Source organism: Megalobrama amblycephala, linkage group LG17 (assembly GCF_018812025.1).
Source record: "Megalobrama amblycephala isolate DHTTF-2021 linkage group LG17, ASM1881202v1, whole genome shotgun sequence".
NCBI classification, from domain to species: domain Eukaryota; kingdom Metazoa; phylum Chordata; class Actinopteri; order Cypriniformes; family Xenocyprididae; genus Megalobrama; species Megalobrama amblycephala.
The window spans coordinates 30,575,250-30,597,886 of NC_063060.1; the positions used below are offsets into that span (position 1 = coordinate 30,575,250).

Here is a 22,637-nt window from a genome sequence, read left to right on the forward strand (position 1 = left end):
TCTTTCTCATCTGATGAATTTTACAAGTCTTCACCTGTGCAATTTGGGGAAACTTTTGACAGCTGAAGTCAATGAAAGCCAAGTCTCCAAACCCCAAAGGGATGGAGGGGTTATTCTGGATAAAGGGTCGTCCAGAGGGGTCAGTGGGAAGCTGCTTATGAATGACGGCGTTATGACGCAGGAGACCACGGTGTGTGCGAAAGGTAATGCAACAAATGTTACACCTAGGATTAGAACAAACAGTCAAAAACAGCCTTGATTAAACGAAATATAAAAAAAATCAGTACTACACTATATAATGTGTTGAGACAATATACAGAAGCAGACAACATCCTGAGCCCACCTGAGTGTAGTGTCAGGATGTGTCTCCATGTGTGATTCCAGATCATATTTACAGATGAATGTCTTAAAGCAGATGGGGCAGTGAAGGAGCTCTTCTTCACTCTTGACAGAATCATCCTCTCCAGGCTTTTGCATCAACATCACCTAAACATAAGACAAAATTTGTTTGCATATAACTTGATAGGTATGGGCACAATCAATTCCAAAAGTTATTAAAATGTTTTACTGATTTTACTGATAAATAACAGACAAAAAAAAAAAAAAAAAAAAAAGAGAGAGATGGAGGTGGAAAAAAAGACATGGAAATGTACTTTTTTTACTGGTGGTTCCTCAGCCTGCTCTGCTTCATCCTCTACACTGGGCTTCCTATTAGTTGTGGGTCGTTGGCGCTTTCGTGTGGAAGAACTGAGGGTAGGAATACTGTTTGCATCCTTTTCATGAATTTTCATGTGCCTGCAGAAATATATAACTCAACTCAGTTCTGTCTATTAACAACCATAATGAAAATGAGGGAAATTAAAATGCTTTATTAAGCAACATGCATAGATGCTCCTTACTGCCTTGTGTTGTAAGCTGTATTTTGGCATTTGAGGTGGTTGGGTAACATTTTATCCCAAAAATAAAAATAAAAAAAATATATATTTTGCATAAATAAAATAAAGTGTACTATTAGTATAGAAGAACTACTCTTAAGGATTTTTGTGACAATTTTTTTGAAAAATTAATCTCAAAGAAGCTCAATTCTCATTTTGGTAATGTGAAACACAGGGTCTCATTCTCATTATTGTAGCATTAATATAAAAATTAAGATTAAAATGTATTGTTTTAATTGTAATACAGTAAAAAATAAACTATAACAGTAAAGAAAATCATCATAGAACATATTCTTTAATTAAAACAATTTTTTATCCTCATCCATGTAAAATGTTCTGTGTTTTAATCTTGATGTGATATGAAGGCACTGGGGCCACTGGAATACTTCCATGATTAAGGCTTGCAACATAAAAAGGAGTGACCAGGTGGGGGGAAATGCAATGATATGGCCAGCAGAGGTCAGAGGTAATGTGTGGAGGAAAAGTGCTGGGAGTCACATTACGACATGCTGGAACGTGTGCACCCCTCACCCTCCTACACTTACACAGAAACAAACCCACCTTTCAGGTTCAACCAGATACAAGGCCCCTGATGCTTATGTGCAGCTGCGTTTCATTTAAAATGGTTGTCTGTATATGTCTATAGAGCATATAGTATCTTAAATGTGCTTTAATTACATTGTGGTGTGCAGGGTTTATGGCCATGCACTCTGAGTGTATGTAACTGGAAAGGGAGGATAAATGTCAGCAGACCCAGTGGTAAGAATCTTGTTTTACATTCTACAGCCAAAGATATTAATAGAAGAGAGGCAGAGTGATGGTCACCCACATGTGGACCCAACCCTGACAGCCTGAATCCTGTTCCATCTCATGTCTCTGGCCTCACTTACTCCCATAAGAAAACCACGTTGATACCACAGATTAAATCACTATCAGCATAATAAAGGTAATCATGCAACCACAATTCCAGCTCTTGCAATTTCTTGTCACATGCCATTTAATCACATTGTGGTTTAGTGTTTGAAGTTACTAGTCGATGCAGGACCACTGAGTAATTTTTTCCTTCTGAAGTGCCTCATCAATATTGCCAGAGGGCAGTGTGGGAAAAATTGCTCAGCTGCACGATTTAACATTCTGCCAGGCATTGTTGTTTTGTTGAGTTATGCCATATAAAATGATAAAGATAAAAATGATTCATAAATCCAGAATGTGCCACCCAAAAAATATGTTCAGCACCCCTCTCCCTGCCCCCTGCCTTTTCCTCCTCTCTAACTCACACAAACATCTTCCACCCCCATCTGGAATGCCTGCATGTCTCAACTGCACAAGGAAGCCCTCTATGCACATCACATCAACACAAACAAAAAGAGTCACACATCAAACCCTCAATAACAAAGACACATGAAAAGGAAGCATGGACACAGAAAAATCTTTCCAAATATAGGTGACAAAAAAGAAAGAAGCTAGTGCAGCCATCAATATCAGTCAGCCTTGAGAATCAGGCCTCTCACATCACATGCAGACATTCCTTCATCCCTCCCGACCCTCCCTCTAGCCCTCCTTCTCCTCTACCACAAACTTACAACTACTTGTACATACCTGTACATACAGCAACATTTTGTTACAATTATTTCTTTAGGTCAACAAACAAACATTTTACCACAAATGAAACCTAAATGTGGTATGAATATAATGCTTGGAAGGATTTAGATTTTTACCAATAGCAGGAGTTACCAAACTTTTTTGGCAGCCGAACCACTTTGACCTAAATATTTACTTGATGTATCCCCTTGAGATCTCAATAATTTAACAACACATTCACATGTTAAAGGTTCTTTTCTCTCAGTTAATGTCTATGACATGCAGGCAAACAAAATATTTAAGATTTTTTTACAGTAAGGGTTGTATTTTAAATGTTTTTAATTTAATTTAATTCAGCATTTTTATGATTTAAAGGGTTAATTCACCCAAAAATGAAAATTCTGTCATTAATTACTCACCCTCATGTCATTTCACACCAGTAAGATCTTCGTTCATCCTCAGAACACAAATTAAGATATTTTTCATAAAATCCGATGCCAGCAAGACAATTAACACTTTCAAACGCCCAGAAAGCTACTAAAGACATATTTAAAACAGTTCATGTGACTACAGTGTTTCAACCTTAATGTTATGAAGCGACGAGAATACTTTTTGTGTGCCAAAAAAACTAAATAACGACTTTATTCAACAATATCTAGTGAAGGGCAATTTCAAAACACTGCTTCATGAAGCTTCGAAGCTTTACGAATCTTTTGTTTCAAATCAGTGGTTCGGAGTTCGTTTTGAAATTTCAATGGCTCACGTGACTTTAGCAGTTTGATTCAAGCTCCGAACCACTGAATCGAAACAAGCGATTCGTAAAGCTTCAAAGCTTCATTAAGCAGTGTTTTGAAATCGCCCATCACTAGATATAGTTGAATAAAGTCGTTATTTCGTTTTTTGGCGCACAAAAAGTATTCTCATCGCTTTATAACATTAAAGGTCCCGTTTTTCGTGTTTTTTTGAAGCTTTGATTGTGTTTATAGTGTGCAATATAACATGTGTTCATGTTTTGCGTGTAAAAAAACACAGTATTTTTCACATAATTTACTTATCTGTATACCGCTGTTTCCACTGTCATAAAAACGGGCTGATGACTTCCTTGTTCTATGAAGTCCCTCCATCAGAAATATGTAACGAGTTCTGATTGTGGCAGCGGTTCCTGTGTTGTGATTCGACAGCAGTTTAGCGAACCTTGCCCGGAAAGGTCACGCCTCTTACCATAACGTGGAGATGCACGCGCTCAGTGTTATTGTAAACATGTCTTTAATTTTACCCTGTTAATTTGAGACGGAATCAGACCCGGTGATTGGACTGCGGGATGAAAATAACAGCGTTTCGACGACATGGTGACAAACACACTCTACAAACGCAACTCTTGTGTATTCCTGTGGGCGGAGGTTAGTCAAAAAACTGTTTTAGTGACGTCATTAAAGAAGGAAGTAGAGGGATGTAGTCCAAACTGGCCGTTCGATGTAGGCGAATTCTGTTAAATAAAATATCTCACTTGGCATTGAACTTTGAGCTTTAAAATTTTACAGATTTTATTTATACTCTAACAACAACATTACACACTAACTAAAGTTTGAAACATGGGATCACGAAGAACGGGACCTTTAAGGTTGAACCACTGTAGTCACATGAACTGTTTTAAATTCGTCTTTAGTATTTCTTTGGGCAATGAAAGTGTTAACTGTCTTGCTGGCAATGCAGGCCGAAGAAGAATGAAGGTCTTACGGGTTTGGAACGACATGAGGGTGAGTAATAAATGACAGAATTTTCATTTTTAGGTGAACTAACCCTTTAAAGGTATGATATGTAATATTTGTTTAGATTAAAATATCCAAAATCCTTAGAACAATATTATATTTTGTTGACTTGTGTACTTACATTATCCCAGATGTTTACAACAATGTTTAAACCAGCAATTTTGATCAGCGTAATGGCCCATGTCATTGTGTCACCTATCAGTGATATCATATCCAAGTCTCGATTTCTAGTTTTACTTCCGTAAAAACCTTGGAAACAACAAAGATGCTTTAATATATTATGCGTTTTATTAGACAGGCGAGCAACTGTTTGGATACCTTTATCGACTGAAAACAAATCATTGTTATATAGCTCAACACGGTTAGTCTTATTGTTTGAATCTCTCGTTTTCTTGATTTACCGCGAGTAACAAGTTTGTAAGCAAAAAGTAAATCAGACAACACTATTTTGTCAAGTGGCTAACATAGCAAAATCAGAAAGAGCTTTATTTGTAGTAACAATACAGCATTTTCTACACCATACAATGTTTTAAAATGAATTGCATGCCATTTAACAGGACAGTCATGCAGTATTTATTAATATATTCTAATATCGATATCAAGTGTCTCATAGCAGCGCTCATAAACAGCGCTGCATTACTCCACAATTTTAATTTGTCAGATAAAGTGACTTGTACAGTAAACTCAGCACTTCCGGCTTTTTCATTAGAATGAAATCAAATAATGTGAATTCAACTGATCAAACGTAACTGTAACAATGTTCAAGTTCAGGGAAGAAGGAGGCGAACGTTGTAACTTTAAACATAAAATATGCATAAACAACAAAATGAAAGGAGCGGCCGACTACGGCACATAAGCGTAATAAAAACTGCAACGTAAAATGTCCCAGGCTCTCTGCTCCACCCTGCTTCATATCATAGGAACTTTAATAAAACGTTAAAACATTAGCTCATCCGAGAACACGTCAAATTACTTTCCATCGGCTGTGGAGGTGAAGACGACAACCCCCGTGAATCTATGCTCATTCACCAAGCTATGCCTTTGTTATCGTTTTGAATAAGCAACCTCAAGCAGTGAAACTTACATACTGTGCCTTTAATTGATGATGAGCTTTTCATCAACTCACAAACACCTTTCAGTTCTCGCACGAACCCCCAGGGGTTCACAACCCCATTTTTGAAAAACATGTTCTATAGTCTCATCTTTTTTCTCTTCTCTGAATGTAATGGGTTCGCTACCAATGAAGATTACAATAGTTTTGACTTGTCCCTCTGTCTTTTCAAAAGAGCAAAAGAAAAAAAAAAACGCATTTAGAGGAAGTAGTCACTTACAATTAAATGAATGCCAGGCCATATACTGTATACACACATTAAGATACATAAAACATACTGTACAGACTGTTTTGAAGTATAGCCACAAGACCTAAACATTATACATTGTGACCGGAGACTAGTGGAATGAAGTTGCTTGTACTGACCTTGTAAAGTTTGTGTAAGTGTAAAATTATATCCAATCTTTTAACTTTGTTGTCATGATGACATAAATCCACTAACTTTCACATGGTATGCACAATGATCAAAATACCACAAATGCACTATTTATATAGAGTATAAACAAGTGTTTCACTTCAAAAAGGATGATTTAGACAATGTTAGGCTCAAATTCTAAACAGAATTTTAAGGAATAATTCATTTATGTTAATTAACAAAAATACAAGCCTCACACTTTGGCTTTTAAACCCTGCGAAATGCCTGGCTTATTTCCTTTGAAGGCATATTAATGTAACCAATATATCAGATAAAAAATAAAATGAACGAGGGATGAGTCAAAATTATTCTCTTTGGTACTGAACATTATTCCACATGAAGCTAAACAGGAAGTCTTTTATGTACAATCTTGTCTGTTTGAAAAAAGGCTAGTCTATAGGCTATACCTCCAAAATCACTGTCTGACCATTTACCTGTGCATGTTTCCATTGGTGGTGAATGTCTGGCCACATATCACACATTTGTATGGCCTCTCTCCACTGTGAACCAGCATGTGGCGGTCCAGAGAACTGGCCGAGCTCAAAGCCTTCCCACAGATACTGCAGGAGTGGTCAGTGCCCCCACTATCTGTGTTATGCTGGAGGATAAACGAGGCACAGATGTCAATTCACTGATATATAGTCTATATATAATATGTAAAAGAAATGAGTATAAACCATCTTCAGTTTCAGTGAAATTCTGATCTAATGATTTTAAAACAAACTTACATGTTAAATCAGATTGTTGTGATTCAGTAAACAGGTGTAGATGTAGGGGTGTGTTTGTGTAAGAGTACGCACCTGTCTGATATGCATGGTGAGCTGGTGCTGTGTCATGCAGTTTTTGTTACACAGGGGGCAAATGAAGCTTGAGCGTTCATCTTTGACTTCCTGTAGTAGACACACAAACAAGACAAACTTTAGATACAGTACAACATTCCCAAGTGTTGTTTTAGTGTCATTGATACACTATTATAGGTTTTGTTAATATTTTTAATTAGATTTTTTTTTTTTTTTTTTCTCTCTTTTAATTTGAGTTAAAATTTTAGTAATTTTGTTGTATTTTTTGTCATTTTTATTATTATTTTTTAACTTAAACTAAACGAAAATGAGAAATTTTGTCTTGGCAACTGGCTGAAAGTTTTTTTTATATTTAATTTTATTTTAAATAATGTTTATTTTTAGTAATGAAAATGTTTTTTTTTTTTTATGGTTTTCGTTAACAATAATATTAACCCTGCTATAAAAGACATTTTCTATTCTATTTTCTATTCCATTTATATATATATATATATATATATATATATATATATATATATACACACACACATATATATATATATATATATATATACACACACACAGAAAAGAAAATGAGGTCTGTACAAATTTCATCATATATTTGACTATTAATTTCTAAATATTACACCTCATGAGAGTCATGGACCCTGAAAACACAATAGATAATTATGTATTAATCAAACAAAAACACAAAATCAAATGAAAAATCCCTCAACACGTCGCACAATGGACGTTTATTTGTCCCCCCCGTGAGAGATAAACACAATAGGTAAAACAGATGCAGGATATGGCCTGCCTGATGAAGATAGTATGTGTCAGAGCAGCAGAAGTGGTTGTGCGCTTGTGTCACATGGAGTAACAAGTGGCCTCTCCATCTGTTTCTCCAGACAACAGCAGCACTGGCTGAGGAAGAGCATCACTAATTCAGTGGGCAAGACCTTCTGCAGAAGTGGTGCAGAGTCACTCTCAGCGTATGGAAATGCAGTTAGGGTTGTAGGAAGGGATACCAGAGGGGGCTGGGAGACTGAAACACCTGTTTTCTCCACAGAGAAGTGTTTCAGTCGAATCCCACACTTTAATTGAAGGCATAAGACAAGCATCGGCTCTCACAAAGGGGGGATTGAGAAAGCGCAAGGACCATTTGTTGCCGTTCATGTAACTGCCAGTCTGACTGACTACCAGAGATAGTATGAGGGGGATAAGACAGACCACTAGTAGAAAATCAGGAAAAATCATAACAATAAATATGGAATCTACAAAAATGAAAGTGTCACCATGCGATTAAAAGAGCTAGACACGTTTTTGTTGCTTTTTGCTCTAGAACACGCATGTGCATTAGCTGAACCAGCCTGAAAAATTTTATTTTCTAGCATCACTTGAGCTAAAGAAGCAACATTTGCATTAGCAATATGTTAGTGAAACTCAATCTTGACAAACAGTCTTATAGATTTGGTTGCATCCGAAATCACATACTTTCCTACCAAGTATGTAAACTAAGTAGTATGTTCAAATTCATCATAAAACAGTAGGCAAGATTCTGATATGTACATTATATGGACACTTTAATAACCCATGAGGCCACAGGGGAAGATCTGTGATTGGCAGCAGTGCTTCCCACACATAGACTTTACTTAGGCGGGCCGCCCACGTATAATAACGGCCGCCCAAGTATATTTAGAGACACATTTTTGCTTTTATTATTTTTATCCTCTTATACATTTATATCTGCGCAAGATAATGAAACCATCCGCGATTGATTAACTAAGTCGTTTCGTAGCTGCTCGTTACGTGTGCATCAGAACTGTTTACTCCCGCTAACATTCCCACGGGCGCTGCATTTTGCAAAATCACAAGGCGGCGTTGTTGCGCGTTCTACAAGCTCGCGCAAAACTGCTTCAAAGTGAATCTCAATCAATGAAATCGCAGAATTATGCCAAGCGATTGCTAATGAACTCAAGTTGAATTATTACAAAGTCTACTGAATGGCCTCCCTTTATATAAAATGTTTTAGACGATTGTAAGAATCTGAAGGATCAGCCTGCAATAGTACAGACATTTCAAAATAAGAGTACTGATGTATTTCGGGCTTGTTTATAATTAAAAGTCACACGCTAAGTTTTTTCTTTTTCTTTTGGGCATTATTGGTATTTTGGTTACACAATAAATTGTATTTAATTTGATTTCCATTTAATTCATAGTAAATTATTGTAGTCTCCCCCACAGGAAGAAAAGACTAAGAACACTATTTGACACGTATATTATTCATTTTATAAATTTTACTAGTAAAATCTGTGTCCCATTCCCTATATGACAACAAGGAGAACATAGGAAAAGGTGAACCATTTAAATGCTGTAATTTTGCATAATTTACAATGCATAATAATGCATAATATTAGTATGTAATTAAATGTAATATGCTATGTAATTAAAATTAATTTTAATAAATAAAAATACTGTTAAAAATCACACATTATTTGTTTGTCACAGGTAGTAGACCATTTTTGTGCCATTTTGGGTAATAGGAGGATTTTTCGCCCGGCTACCACCGCAAGTATATTTCAATCCTGTGGGAAGCACTGGGCAGTGAAGCGACGCAAATGACGCTGTAGGTCACATGATAGTGGCAACACGACGAATGTAGTACTGCCAGAATACAGTCACTTTCATACTAAATAGAAAATACTTTTTGACATTCACAAAGTAATTACTTATTTAGAAGAAGTACCTACTCAGAAAGTATGTGATTTCGGACGCAGCCTTGGTCTTGGTCCCTATTCAAGTAGATGAGATACCAATATGGCTGCCAAGTGGACTGACTAGCTTTCAAAGGACTTTGTTGACTACTCCACCGCTGCAACCTACTACAGATATAGTTATTTACCGCAGCTGACATTTCCTGAATGAGGTGTACCATACAATTATGGCAAGAAATTTGTCAGCTTCTGCTCACATGACTGATATACCGAATGCTATACCTGATTTCTTCTCCCAGTACGACTGACAGAGGGTGATTTGGTGGTATTTCTGGGAGATGTTTTGGTGGGCTCAGAGTCGACTCCATTGATCTGGCCCACATTCATCACAGTGCTCATCATGGAGTTGATGGAGGACAGCTCCTCCTCTGTTCTGACTTCATCTTCATGCTCTGGTTTGTCCATTCCATCACTGTTTTCTTCTATAAATGACATGATTACTAAATGATCATGACATTTTAACCTTTACACTGTCATCATTTACTCACACTCTTGTTTTTCTAAACCTGAATTTAAAAAAATGTTTCCTGATTCTGTGAAATGAGTCTAAAAATGTCTACTTTTGTAGAAATTTTGTATATTTTTGTATCACAGAAAAAAATAATTTGGGTTTGGAAAAGCATGAAAGTGAGTATATAATGACACAATCTTTATCTTTATTTATTATAACTTTATCTCTTTAAAAATGACTGTAACATCTTACCTTCAACAGGTTCTGGTGTATGTGTGGATGGCTGATTGTTAACAGCCTCTTCTGACAAATGAAACTGTTCATTCACATCAGCAGCACCAACACCATTGCTGACAGGCTTTTCAGAGGAGGCACTTTCCATTTCTAAGAATGGAGAATTTTCATTACTCACACAGCACTAGCCTAAATTATAACAGATACACCCATTAATTAATTACTTTTCCCATCTGCAAAAGAAGCTATGTGGAAATCATTAAGAGATTGCATCTTATTGCGTAAATGGTTACAATTAATCTCTGCAGGAGCTGTGAAGTGTTTAACAGGACCGACTTTATTCAGCATATGCTCTTATTGATTGTTTTCATAGATTCAAATGGACAAGACAAAGGTCAAAAGAGTCTTTTGGAAGGTTCTGTTGAGGTTTGGATGTGGTAAAACAGGACTAGGCTATATCCTCGATAAACATTGTTTATGTATGAACACTACCGTTCAAATGTTTGAGATCAGTAAAAAAAAATTTTTTTTTTAAGGAAGTCTCTTAAGCTCACCAAAGCTGCATTTATTTGATCAAAAACTACAGTAAAAACAGTAATATTGTGGAATATTATTACTATTTAAAATAAGTATTTTTCTATTTTAATATATTTAGGGCCCGAGCACTGATGGTGTGAGGACCCTATTATAATTGCTCGGTCTATTGTTCTCCTCCGACGAAACGAATTGCATTTTTGAGGGCCTAAACATGCTCGAAAACTCATGAAACTTTTCACGCGTCAGAAGTGGTGGAAATTTACGTCTGGCAAAATAGCTTTATAGCGCCAACTACAAAATTTCAATTAAGCACCCTTCGCGCTACATTTCACGTACAAGTATGGAATTCAGTAGACACATGTAACAGCCCAATACAGCCCAAAAAAAGTCCCTGGGAGCAAAATCTGAAAACCCAACAGAAAGTGAGATATTTTGAAATTTCTCTGCAAAATTTTTGTTTTTGACATTTCCAGACGTTGTACTTTAACGAACTCCTCCTAGAGCTTTAATCAGATCAACATCATATTTGGTCAGTCTAATCTAAAGGCCTTTGTGACATTAAATTGTGTTTTAAATTGAGTTTTCACTGAAGGGCGTTGTCCGTGGCAGCCTGACAAAATTCGATGTTTCGCCATGAAACAGGAAGCTTGTAAGTCAGGCATACAATGTTCGATCTGCCCCAAACTTAACGTGTGATAAGATTCCTGGCCTGAAGACATCGACACGCAAATATTCAGTTAGTCATAGCACCAACTGTTGGCAACAGGAAATGGTATGCTTTACACTGTAATTCCCTCCCTGAAACATATTTGTATATGCCATTAAGTACCAAACGTTCCAGAAACATGTTAAATCACGCAATCTTTGTCTAAATGCTAATGTATGCGATTAACGCCACAAAACAGGAAGTTGTTTTAAGTCAGGCATACAATGTCCAATCTGCTCCAAACTTCACATGTTTGATAATAGTCCTGCCCTGAACACATCTACATGACAATATTCAGTTATAGTAATAGCGCCACCCACTGGCAACAGGAAGTGACCTGTTTAACACTGTGACACACTACTAGCAACATACTAAAATATGCAACTGAGTGCTAAACATGCTAGCAACACTTAGCTGAGTGCTATTATTGTCATGAAACAGGAAGCTGTAACTCAAGCATACAATGTCAAATCTGCCTCAAACTTCACATGTTTGATAAGTGCAAATCTACACGCCAAAATTTAGTTATAGTCATAGTGCCACCAGCTGGTAGCAGGAAGTGTGGGAAATACAAATGACTTATGTAGTTCTCCTATATTTATATACTTAAATACACATTGCCCACCGTGCTCTGTTTTCCTAAAGCCACCGGGTGGCGGTCCAAGGGCCCTTTCATGACTGCTTGCAGCTTTAATTAGGGCCCAAGCGAAAATTCGCGCAGGGCCCTCTTGTTTTTCTAAGGATTATTATTATTTTTTTTTTTTAGGGCCCAAGCGAAAATTCGCGCAGGGCCCTCTTGTTCTTCTAAGGATTATTATTATTTTTTTTTTTTTTTTTTTTTTATTTTTTTTCCGTCTTCCGGGGCTTTTTGGGGGCCTTAACATGCTCAAAAACTCTTGAAAATTGGCACACACATTGGAATCCGCGGCCATTAGGACGCCGGAGAGGCTGGTACCCGGGCGTGGCAGGGGGGCTCGACAGCGCCCCCTTGAAAAAAGTCTGAAAATTTGGTCCATATATTAAACACGCTTGCACGTATTAGTATGAAACTCAGTACACATATAGACCTCATCGGGCCGAACAACTTTCGTGCTCTAAGTTAAACACCACGCCAACAGGAAGTCAGCTATTAAGGGTTGTTTGAAAAACGCATGCTCTGGAATTTGATATACTCCTCCTAGACGATTAATCCGATCGCCACCAAACTCGGTCAGCATGAAGTCAAGACACTGATGATTAAAAATTGCCAGGGGATTTTTGATATCTCGAACGGTTTGGCCGTGGCGAGGCAACGAATTTATGGCGAGAAAAAGGAAACAGGAAATGTGTTATAACGTCTGCATACATATATTGATCTTTATGAAACTTCACGAGTGTGTTCGTTATAGGAGTCTGATCACATGGATGTGACTATTGTGAGTCAAAGTTATAGCGCCACCAACTGGCAGCAGGAAGTGTATCACTTTTTGAAATGTTTTGAGATCACCCTCTTATTTTTACCTGATTTGCTTCAAACTTCATCAGTGTAATGTCAATACACAGCAGATGTAGACCTATGACAGGATTTTTGATATTTGAAATATTGTTGCCATGGCAACAGGTCAAACTGTAATAATATTCTTGAGTGTTTTTGAGGCTCTTAACATGCTTCAAATTGCATGAAACTCGACACACACATCAATATTGTCAACCAGTAGACATGGACAAAGCCATAGAAATGGGCGTGGTGGAGGGGCTCAGTAGCGCCACCTTTTGACAAAAGTGGGGGGGTTAGTTTTTCCTACAATCACCAAACTCGGTACACATATTGTTCTCATCAAGCCGGACAATTTTCTAATTTACATTCATTAGCTCCGACCAACAGGAAGTCAGCTATTTTGGTTTGAATGTTAATTTTTTGAAAAAACAGGCTATGAATTTTATACTACTGCTCCTACAGGGTTTATCCAATTTACACCAAACTTTTTTTAACTTGTTGCTAACACATTGAAGTTGTTTAATTGCAAACGGATTTTGGATATCTCAAACGGTTTGGCCGTGGCGAGGCAACGAATTTATGGCAAGAAAAGGGAAACAAAGTGTTATAACTTCTGCATACATTAATTGATTTTGATGAAACTTCGGCTTAGTCTTCGTTGTACAAGGCTGATCACATGGATGTGACTATTGTGATTCAAAGTAATAGCGCCACCAACTGGAAGCAGAAAATGTGTCACTTTCAGCATACATTGAGATCACCCTCTTATTTTTACCTGATTTGCTTCAAAATTCATCAGAATAATGTTAAAACTTGGCACATGTAATCCTTTGAAAATGGGCAGGGAGGAGGGGCTCTATAGTGGCACCTTGTAGTGCAGTAAATGTGGAGTGAATTTGACATAGTCCTTTGATGTTTAACCGTTTTAAGTGCCTATTGCCCGCTGTGCACAGTTGCCCTGAAGCCACCGGGGTGGCGGTGCCACCGGGCTTGGGCCCGCCATCGCTGCTCGCAGCTATATTTTTTTTTTTATTATTTTTTTTTTTTTTTTTTTTCCGTCTTCCGGGGCTTTTTGGGGGCCTTAACATACTCAAAAACTCTTGAAAATTGGCACACACATTGGAATCCGCGGCCAACAGGGCCGGGCAGAAGCTGGTACCCGGGCGTGGCAGGGGGGCTCAACAGCGCCCCCTTGAAAAAGGTCTGAAAATTTGGTCCATATATTAAACACGCTTGCACGTATTAGTCTGAAACTCGGTACACATATAGACCTCATCGGGCCGAACAACTTTCGTGCTCTAAGTTAAACGTCACGCCAACAGGAAGTCAGCTATTAAGGGTTGTTTGAAAAACGCATGCTCTGGAATTTGATATACTCCTCCTAGACGATTAATCCGATCGCCACCAAACTCGGTCAGCATGAAGTCAAGACACTGATGATTAAAAATTGCCAGGGGATTTTTGATATCTCGAACGGTTTGTCCGTGGCGAGGCAACGAATTTATGGCGAGAAAAAGGAAACAGGAAATGTGTTATAACGTCTGCATACATATATTGATCTTTATGAAACTTCACAAGTGTGTTCGTTATAGGAGTCTGATCACATGTATGTGACTATTGTGAGTCAAAGTTATAGCGCCACCAACTGGCAGCAGGAAGTGTATCACTTTTTGAAATGTTTTGAGATCACCCTCTTATTTTTACCTGATTTGCTTCAAACTTCATCAGTGTAATGTCAATACACAGCAGATGTAGACCTATGACAGGATTTTTGATATTTGAAATATTGTTGCCATGGCAACAGGTCAAACTGTAATAATATTCTTGAGTGTTTTTGAGGCTCTTAACATGCTTCAAATTGCATGAAACTCGACACACACACCAATATTGTCAACCAGTAGACATGGACAAAGCCATAGAAATGGGCGTGGTGGAGGGGCTCAGTAGCGCCACCTTTTGACAAAAGTGGGGGGGTTTGTTTTTCCTACAGTCACCAAACTTGGTACACATATTGTTCTCATCAAGCCGGACAATTTTCTAATTTACATTCATTAGCTCCGACCAACAGGAAGTCAGCTATTTTGGTTTGAATGTTAATTTTTTGAAAAAACAGGCTATGAATTTTATACTACTACTCCTACAGGGTTTATCCAATTTACACCAAGCTTTTTTTAACTTGTTGCTAACACATTGAAGTTGTTTAATTGCAAACGGATTTTGGATATCTCAAACGGTTTGGCCGTGGCGAGGCAACGAATTTATGGCAAGAAAAGGGAAACAAAGTGTTATAACTTCTGCATACATTAATTGATTTTGATGAAACTTCGGCTTAGTCTTCGTTGTACAAGGCTGATCACATGGATGTGACTATTGTGATTCAAAGTCATAGCGCCACCAACTGGAAGCAGAAAATGTGTCACTTTCAGCATACATTGAGATCACCCTCTTATTTTTACCTGATTTGCTTCAAAATTCATCAGAATAATGTTAAAACTTGGCACATGTAATCCTTTGAAAATGGGCAGGGAGGAGGGGCTCTATAGTGGCACCTTGTAGTGCAGTAAATGTGGAGTGAATTTGACATAGTCCTTTGATGTTTAACCGTTTTAAGTGCCTATTGCCCGCTGTGCACAGTTGCCCTGAAGCCACCGGGGTGGCGGTGCCACCGGGCTTGGGCCCGCCATCGCTGCTCGCAGCTATATTTTAAAATGTAATTTATTCCTGTGATGGCAAAGCTGAATTTTTAGCATCATTACTCCAGTCTTCAGTGCCACATGATCCTTCAGAAATCATTCTAATATGCTGATTTTGTGCTCAAGAAACATTTCTTATTATTATCAATTTTGAAAACAGTTGTGCTGCTTAATATTTTAGAGGAAACTGTGATACATTTTTTATGATTCTTTTATAAATAGAAAGTTCAGAAGAACAAAATGTATATGAGGTCGATTTTTTGTAACAATGTAAAAGTCTTTACTGTCAATTTTGATCACTTTAATGTGTCCTTGCTGAACAAATGTATTAATCTTACTGACCCCAAACTTTTGAACAGTAGTTTATATATTGGATTTAAAAAGCTACATTCTTGCCACAAACATCTCAATTTAAAAATGAGCACTATGCATTGTGTTGTCTAAAAGCGAAGATAGGAAAAGCACTGGCTGTGGACTGTTTGAGGCAGCTGTGGGAGTGTGATACTACAGCGAGAGAGGCCCATCCCAGTGAGGGGGTGGTGCAGGGTGAGGAGACGAGGGAGAGAAAGATGAACGACACATACGTGAGAGCACAGGAGGGGAGAGAAGGAGGGGAAGCAGAGATGGAGGAAAATGCTGAGAGAAATGTGAAATGTGAGAAAAGTGTAGAGAGAGGACTGGAAAAGAGAGTCGAGAGACTGGGTGCATGTTCAAACGGGAGAAACTTGGAAGTCTTTCTGCTGTAAAGAGAGGAACAGTAGGGGGGTTGGGTTGAGAGTCAAAGCAGGAAGTGGCTGTGAGAGCAGTGGAGGGTAGACGGTTGTCTGCTGTACTCTCTCTTGCTCTAACCATGCGGCCCTGCTGCAGTTTGTGTGAGCCGTTGCAGGGTGTGATCTCCTCTCCTCGAGGGGGGAGGGTAGGAAATCCCCCTCCCAGCTCCCACCATCCCAAACTCTGCTCATGTACTTCTACTGGTTGGAAAAGTGTGGACAGAGGAGTCTGACTGTCTTGACTATTTCTATAAGGATTTAACTTTGAGGAAAAGAGATGCACATACACCAGTGTGTAATGCATGTTCATAGTGGCTGGAGGTCACCATGTTGCTAATAATAATGCGGTCACATTTACCATTGCTCATGTTCAAATTTCACTCATGTTAGATTTCGCCACACTCACACAAAAAAAAAAAAAAAAAAAATCTTGTGAGTTCTGTGTGAGAAGTGCTTCATACATCAATGCATTATTGATAATGGAAAAAAATTCACCTAAATTACTGGTGGGTCATGTATCTGGCCATAGCTTTAAAAAATTCTGTTCTCAAATGAGATCTATTCAGCTAAAAATTTGCAGGGATGTATAAAAATTGCAGTAGGGCATTACGCATCATATCATAATTAAAATGAACAATTATCAGTGTATGAATCAAACTCACTTAAGGATTTTTCACACTTGAAATAGTTAACCCTGGGTCATTCTAAACCCCGGGTAAACGGAATCCTGAGTTATCTTGCTTCACGTTTCACACTGTTCATCACTTACCCAGGGTTAATAAATCCTGGGTATTCTTAAGCTGACGTTTCACATTCCTAAACCCTGGGTTAATGTTCTTATTTGCATATTTGCTGTGTCATTTTCATTGACTGAATAAATGTAGTACACAACCTGTTTACATGGCTCTAGCATTGCGCATCCTTGTATTGCTGACTGTACTATCGAGCTTAAACTGAATGGACATTTCAGACTAAAGGTAAGAATGAAACGGTCTCTTCTTCACTCAAATTGTTGCATTTTCTGTCGGCATTTGATATTTTTCCTCTCTAACTCTGAATTTACTGTTTATATACAATAAGCAGTGTTTCCGTGACTGTCCAAAGCAGGCAAATATGAGTACGCGATTGGTTGTCTGTAACATATTAAAGGTCCCGTTCTTCGTGATCCCATGTTTCAAACTTTAGTTAGTGTGTAATGTTGTTGTTAGAGTATAAATAAAATCTGTACAATTTTAAAGCTCAAAGTTCAATGCCAAGCGAGATATTTTATTTAACAGAAGTCGCCTACATCGAACGGCCAGTTTGGACTACATCCCTCTACTTCCTTCTTTAATGACGTCACTAAAACAGTTTTTTGACTAACCTCCGCCCACAGGAATACACAAAAAAGGGGGCGTGGTCTTGTTGCGCTCCCACAGAGAAGAGCAAGAGTTGCGTTTGTAGAGTGTGTTTGTCGCCATGTCGTCGAAACGCTGTTATTTTCATCCCGCAGTCCAATCATCTTTGTTTGGCCTTCCCAGGGACGCTGTACTTAGAGATCAATGGTTACAATTTATGTTTAACTCGGTTCCCGAAAATTATAATCCACATGTAAAACTATGTTTACAATAACACTGAGCGCATGCATCTCCACGTTATGGTAAGAGGCGTGACCTTTCCGGGCAAGGTTCGCTAAGCTGCTGTCGAATCACAACACAGCAGAGCCATGGCTCTGCAACACAGGAACCGCTGGCACAATCAGAACTCGTTACATATTTCTGAAGGAGGGACTTCATAGAACAAGGAAGCCATCAGCCCGTTTTTATGACAGTGGAAACAGCGGTATACAGATAAGTAAATTATGTGAAAAATACTGTGTTTTTTTACACGCGAAACATGAACACATGTTATATTGCACACTATAAACACAATCAAAGCTTCAAAAAAACACGAAAAACGGGACCTTTAACACTGCATCGTTATATACCGTACAAGTTTGGCACCCCAAAAGCAGTGCTAACCCTGCTCTGGGGCAGGGTTTCATAACCCCAGGTAAAAAGCAGTGCTAACCCCGCTTCTAAATTACAAGTGTGAAATGTTCCATAACCCGGGGTTAAAAGCGGTTGTCAGAATGAAGATAACCCTGGTTTAAGTGCAGTGTGAAAAGCCCTTTAGAATGACATCAAATTCTGACCCATTTTTTTCATTATATTGCTGTATGTGGGCACAGACAAATTAAATAATCAGTGAAATCTCTATTGCGTTGTCTCTCATTTGCATAAAGCTAAACTCTGAACATGCCCAAATTGCATCATCAATGGTTGCTGTTGCTTATGTCGACAGAAATTGTCCACTCTCACTGAAAACAAATGACTGTGTTGCTGCAGATGGCTATCAGTGTGAATGGCCCCTTAAGGCCAGTTACCGAAAAGTTTTGCTATAAAAGCCTTTAGCCATTTAAAAAAATAATGCATCCTTGCTGAATAAATTCATTATTATCTTTCAAAAAATCCTCAATCCATTGAGGATTTTTAAAAGTGAATAAGAGGGATAAATGGATCATTTAGAGTGTGTGGCCTAGGCTCAATCACCCTCACAGATGCATCATATAAGTGCTGCAAGCTGAGATAGCAATACAGCATAGATCCAGAGATTATCTGAGATTAATGAGCTGTTATTAACCAAGCATTTCTGGACTCAGTGAGAGGATTAGGCTTAAAGACAGTAATTAATTAGCCACTGGATCTAATGACGACAGATGGGCATCACAGTTAAACATATCATCATATGGTTCATAGGACTAATATAAATGGCAAAATATTTGGTATGTGAGACAGAAAACGGCAGGAGGTAAACAAAAAGTTCAAAACTAACTACACTAACATTCAAAAGTTAAAGATTGGTAAGATTTCATGTTTTTGAAAGAAAATTATGGCAAAGCTGATCTTTCAGCAGCCATTACTCCAGTCTTCAGTGTAAGTAAAATTTTTGAAGCATGTTTTATTTGACATCATAACTGTCTTTACTGTCACTTTTGATCAATTTAATGTGATCTTGCTGAACAAAAGTATTTTAATTAAAAAAATTAATGACCCCAAACATTTGGACAGTAGTACATATGTAAAGGAAAAACTAGATTTGCACCCATTTGATTTGCTGTGAGGGGTTGCCAGGGTGTTGCCATGTGGCTGCTAAAGCATTCTGACTGAGTGACATTAGCAAGTTGCTTTGTGGTTGACAAGGTGTTCTGGGTGGTTGTATCCTGGCCCAAGTCAAACAAACCCACTCCCATGTTTCTGTGGTATTCTCATTACTAGATAATGCATCATAGCGGTTTGTTCAAAATGATGTTAAAGCTATATAAAGTAAGTAGAGTATAAAGCAAAGTATGAACAATAATGATATAACAGTGATGCTCACCTTAATAAGCACCAGTAATAATTCAAAAAGCATTATACATGTAAAGAATAAAAAGGACAAATAGAAAAAAGGAGTGTTGATACTCTGATAAACACTGTCCAGGCAAGCACATGACCTCTTACATCTACAGGCTATAAAAGTGTCTTAGTTAATGGGAGTGTGGGGATTATATAGACCTTCCCTCCTACTGGGAACAGATAACACTAGATAATGATGAGTCCATCTGCCCCTGACCATCACTCTCTTGTACACACTCACACTTCAAGGTGAACCAGCAGGACGACAGAAAACAGAAGAGGAGGCATATAGGCCCATTCATTGAACCTCTGAAGAAAACCTAGTGAAAAACCTAGTGAACCTCTGGTCCAAAACCTAGTGAGCGGCCTATATAGACAGCTACCTTTTAAGGCAGCATCTTAATAATCATGAAACCACTTAAGTGACAGATCTGTAACACTCTACATTAGTGCTCTGAACTGGAGACTCAACTCCCAATTAAACAGAATTAGGCATTAGCATGTTGCTAAGCTAACAAACAATACCAAGCATTAAAAATACATTTCACACACAAATAACTATGTATATTACCAGCATTTCTCTCACCTCCATCATATTGGATTTCTTCTTTTCACTGAGTTTGTTGCAATGCATTCTGGGTTTGCTCAACTAGGTTTTGGAGAGCTGCAATAAACTTTCTCAAATCTCAAGGAATGACCCCACTCAACTACTGCTCACAGTAGATTTATGCTTTCATTCAGAGTGTTCTTGACCATTTTATTCCTCTTTTCGTTCATAAGTAAACAGAGGAATGGAAAGTCTGACCAACCCCCCCCCCCCCCCCCCCAACCTCCCCCCTCCTCGTTCCACCAGGGAGAAAGCGGGGAACTTGTGTATTTCCTGTTTGGTGTGGTGGCTGGGAAGTTCTGGGGAATGCTGAGCCATTCTTCTCCTTTGCTTCCTCTACACTGCAGAGCTCCCCTGTTCTTCCCTGTTATCATCCTCCATCTTACAGGCCATCCTCCATCTCACTCACTTATTTTCCTCCTCCCAACTCGACCTAACCCTCCATCTCTTTTTCCCTGTCTCGTTTAGAAAAATTAGCATCTCAACCTACGAAATACTATTTGATATCTAAATAAAGATGTTCTAAACCGACACGCAACCTACGTATAATTTTAAATAACCTTGAATGAATAGTTCACACAAACATGAAAATTCATTCAGACATCTTTCATATGACTTTCTTTCTTCTGCAAACCACAAGATATTTTGGAAAATGTTTCCATGTTTTTGTCTGTACAAAGAAAGTCAATAGGGTTCAATGTTGTTTGGTTCCCAATGTTTAAAATGTCTCCTTTTAAGCTCCACAGAAGAAATTAAGTCTTTTAGGTTTTTAACAACAACATGAAGGTGAGTAAATGATGACAGAATTTACATTTTTGGGTGAACAAATCTTTGAATAAAGGTTCAGCAACAACACCTGACTATCCACACAGATGTACTGTTGTCAGGCAACTCTATATGGACATGGATCAATGACGTGACGGGTCTTTTTTTTTTTCCTAAAGGCCTTAATAATAATAAAAAACAAAGATATGACATCCAAAGTATGTAAGGTAGTACAACTAGATCTCTTTATTGAATCCAAAAGGTTTTAATTATATTTTGCTATATATAAAGGTATTTTAAAGATTTTGAAGTGTCAAAAGGTCATTTGGTTTAACCGTACAAAAGCCAATAAAGCCATTTCATTTGTGATTAAAATATCTTAAAATGTAATAAATGTATATATTTTTTTATTCCGGCATGATTTTATAAGATCATACAGTACAGTCCAAAAGTTTGGAACCACTAAGATTTTTAATGTTTTTAAAAGAAGTTTCGTCTGCTCACCAAGGCTACATTTATTTAATTAAAAATACAGTAAAAAACAGTAATATTGTGAAATATTATTACAATTTAAAATAACTGTGTACTATTTAAATATATTTGACAAAGTAATTTATTCCTGTGATGCAAAGCTGAATTTTCAGCATCGTTACTCCAGTCTTCAGTGTCACATGACCCTTCAGAAATCATTCTAATATGCTGATTTGCTGCTCAAACATTTATGATTATTTTCAATGTTGAAAACAGAAGTGTACTTTTTTTTCCAGGATTCCTTGATGAATAGAAAGTTCAAAAGAACAGCATTTATCTGAAATACAAAGCTTCTGTAGCATTATACACTACCGTTCAAAAGTTTGGGGTCAGTAAGAATTTTTATTTTTATTTTTTTGAAAAGAAATTAAAGAAATGAATACTTTTATTCAGCAAGGATGCATTAAACCAATCAAAAGTGGCAGTAAAGACCTTTATAATGTTACAAAAGATTAGATTTCAGATAAACACTGTTCTTTTGAACTTTCTATTCATCAAATAATCCTGAAAAAATATTGTACACAAATATTTTGTACAATTGTACACATTAATTGTTTCTTGAGCAGCAGATCAGCATATTAGAATGATTTCTGAAGGATCATGTGACACTGAAGACTGGAGTAATGATGCTGAAAATTCAGCTTTGCCATCACAGGAATAAATTACTTTGTGAAATATATTCAAATAGAAAACAGTTATTTTAAATTGTAATAATATTTCACAATATTACTGTTTTTTACTGTATTTTTAATTAAATAAATGTAGCCTTGGTGAGCAGATGAAACTTCTTTTAAAAACATTAAAAATCTTAGTGGTTCCAAACTTTTGGACTGTACTGTATATTAACATAGCGTAAAATGATATTAAAATGTGTAGAATTCATTGCTTTGTTATGAGAAAGAATGTCCGGAAAAATGAATTTCATTGATGTCATTTGGAGTAACCAATATAAAGGGACCATTTTGGATCAAGTCATGTGGTCACTATCATGTGACAGGATGTGACATCATTCAGACACCTGCAAAGGACCACATGATCGTGAAGCAAAGTAACTAACTCTCTTTTATCTATTTGAAAAATTCATGT

At 37.5% G+C, this 22,637-nt stretch overlaps 1 protein-coding gene across 1 annotated transcript in view; it reads right to left on the reverse strand.

Moving 5' to 3' along the window:
- The window catches only part of rreb1b (ras responsive element binding protein 1b), a 45,862-nt gene that overhangs the window by 8,625 nt on the left and 14,600 nt on the right, over nucleotides 1-22,637 (reverse strand). The window contains exons 3-9 of the mRNA XM_048162291.1: nucleotides 10,068-10,199; nucleotides 9,587-9,786; nucleotides 6,612-6,701; nucleotides 6,246-6,409; nucleotides 654-795; nucleotides 344-486; nucleotides 35-224 (exon numbers count right to left, since the gene is read on the reverse strand). Of these exons, the coding sequence (XP_048018248.1) occupies nucleotides 35-224; nucleotides 344-486; nucleotides 654-795; nucleotides 6,246-6,409; nucleotides 6,612-6,701; nucleotides 9,587-9,786; nucleotides 10,068-10,199 (1,061 nt within the window). The remainder of the gene's footprint in view (nucleotides 1-34; nucleotides 225-343; nucleotides 487-653; nucleotides 796-6,245; nucleotides 6,410-6,611; nucleotides 6,702-9,586; nucleotides 9,787-10,067; nucleotides 10,200-22,637) is intronic.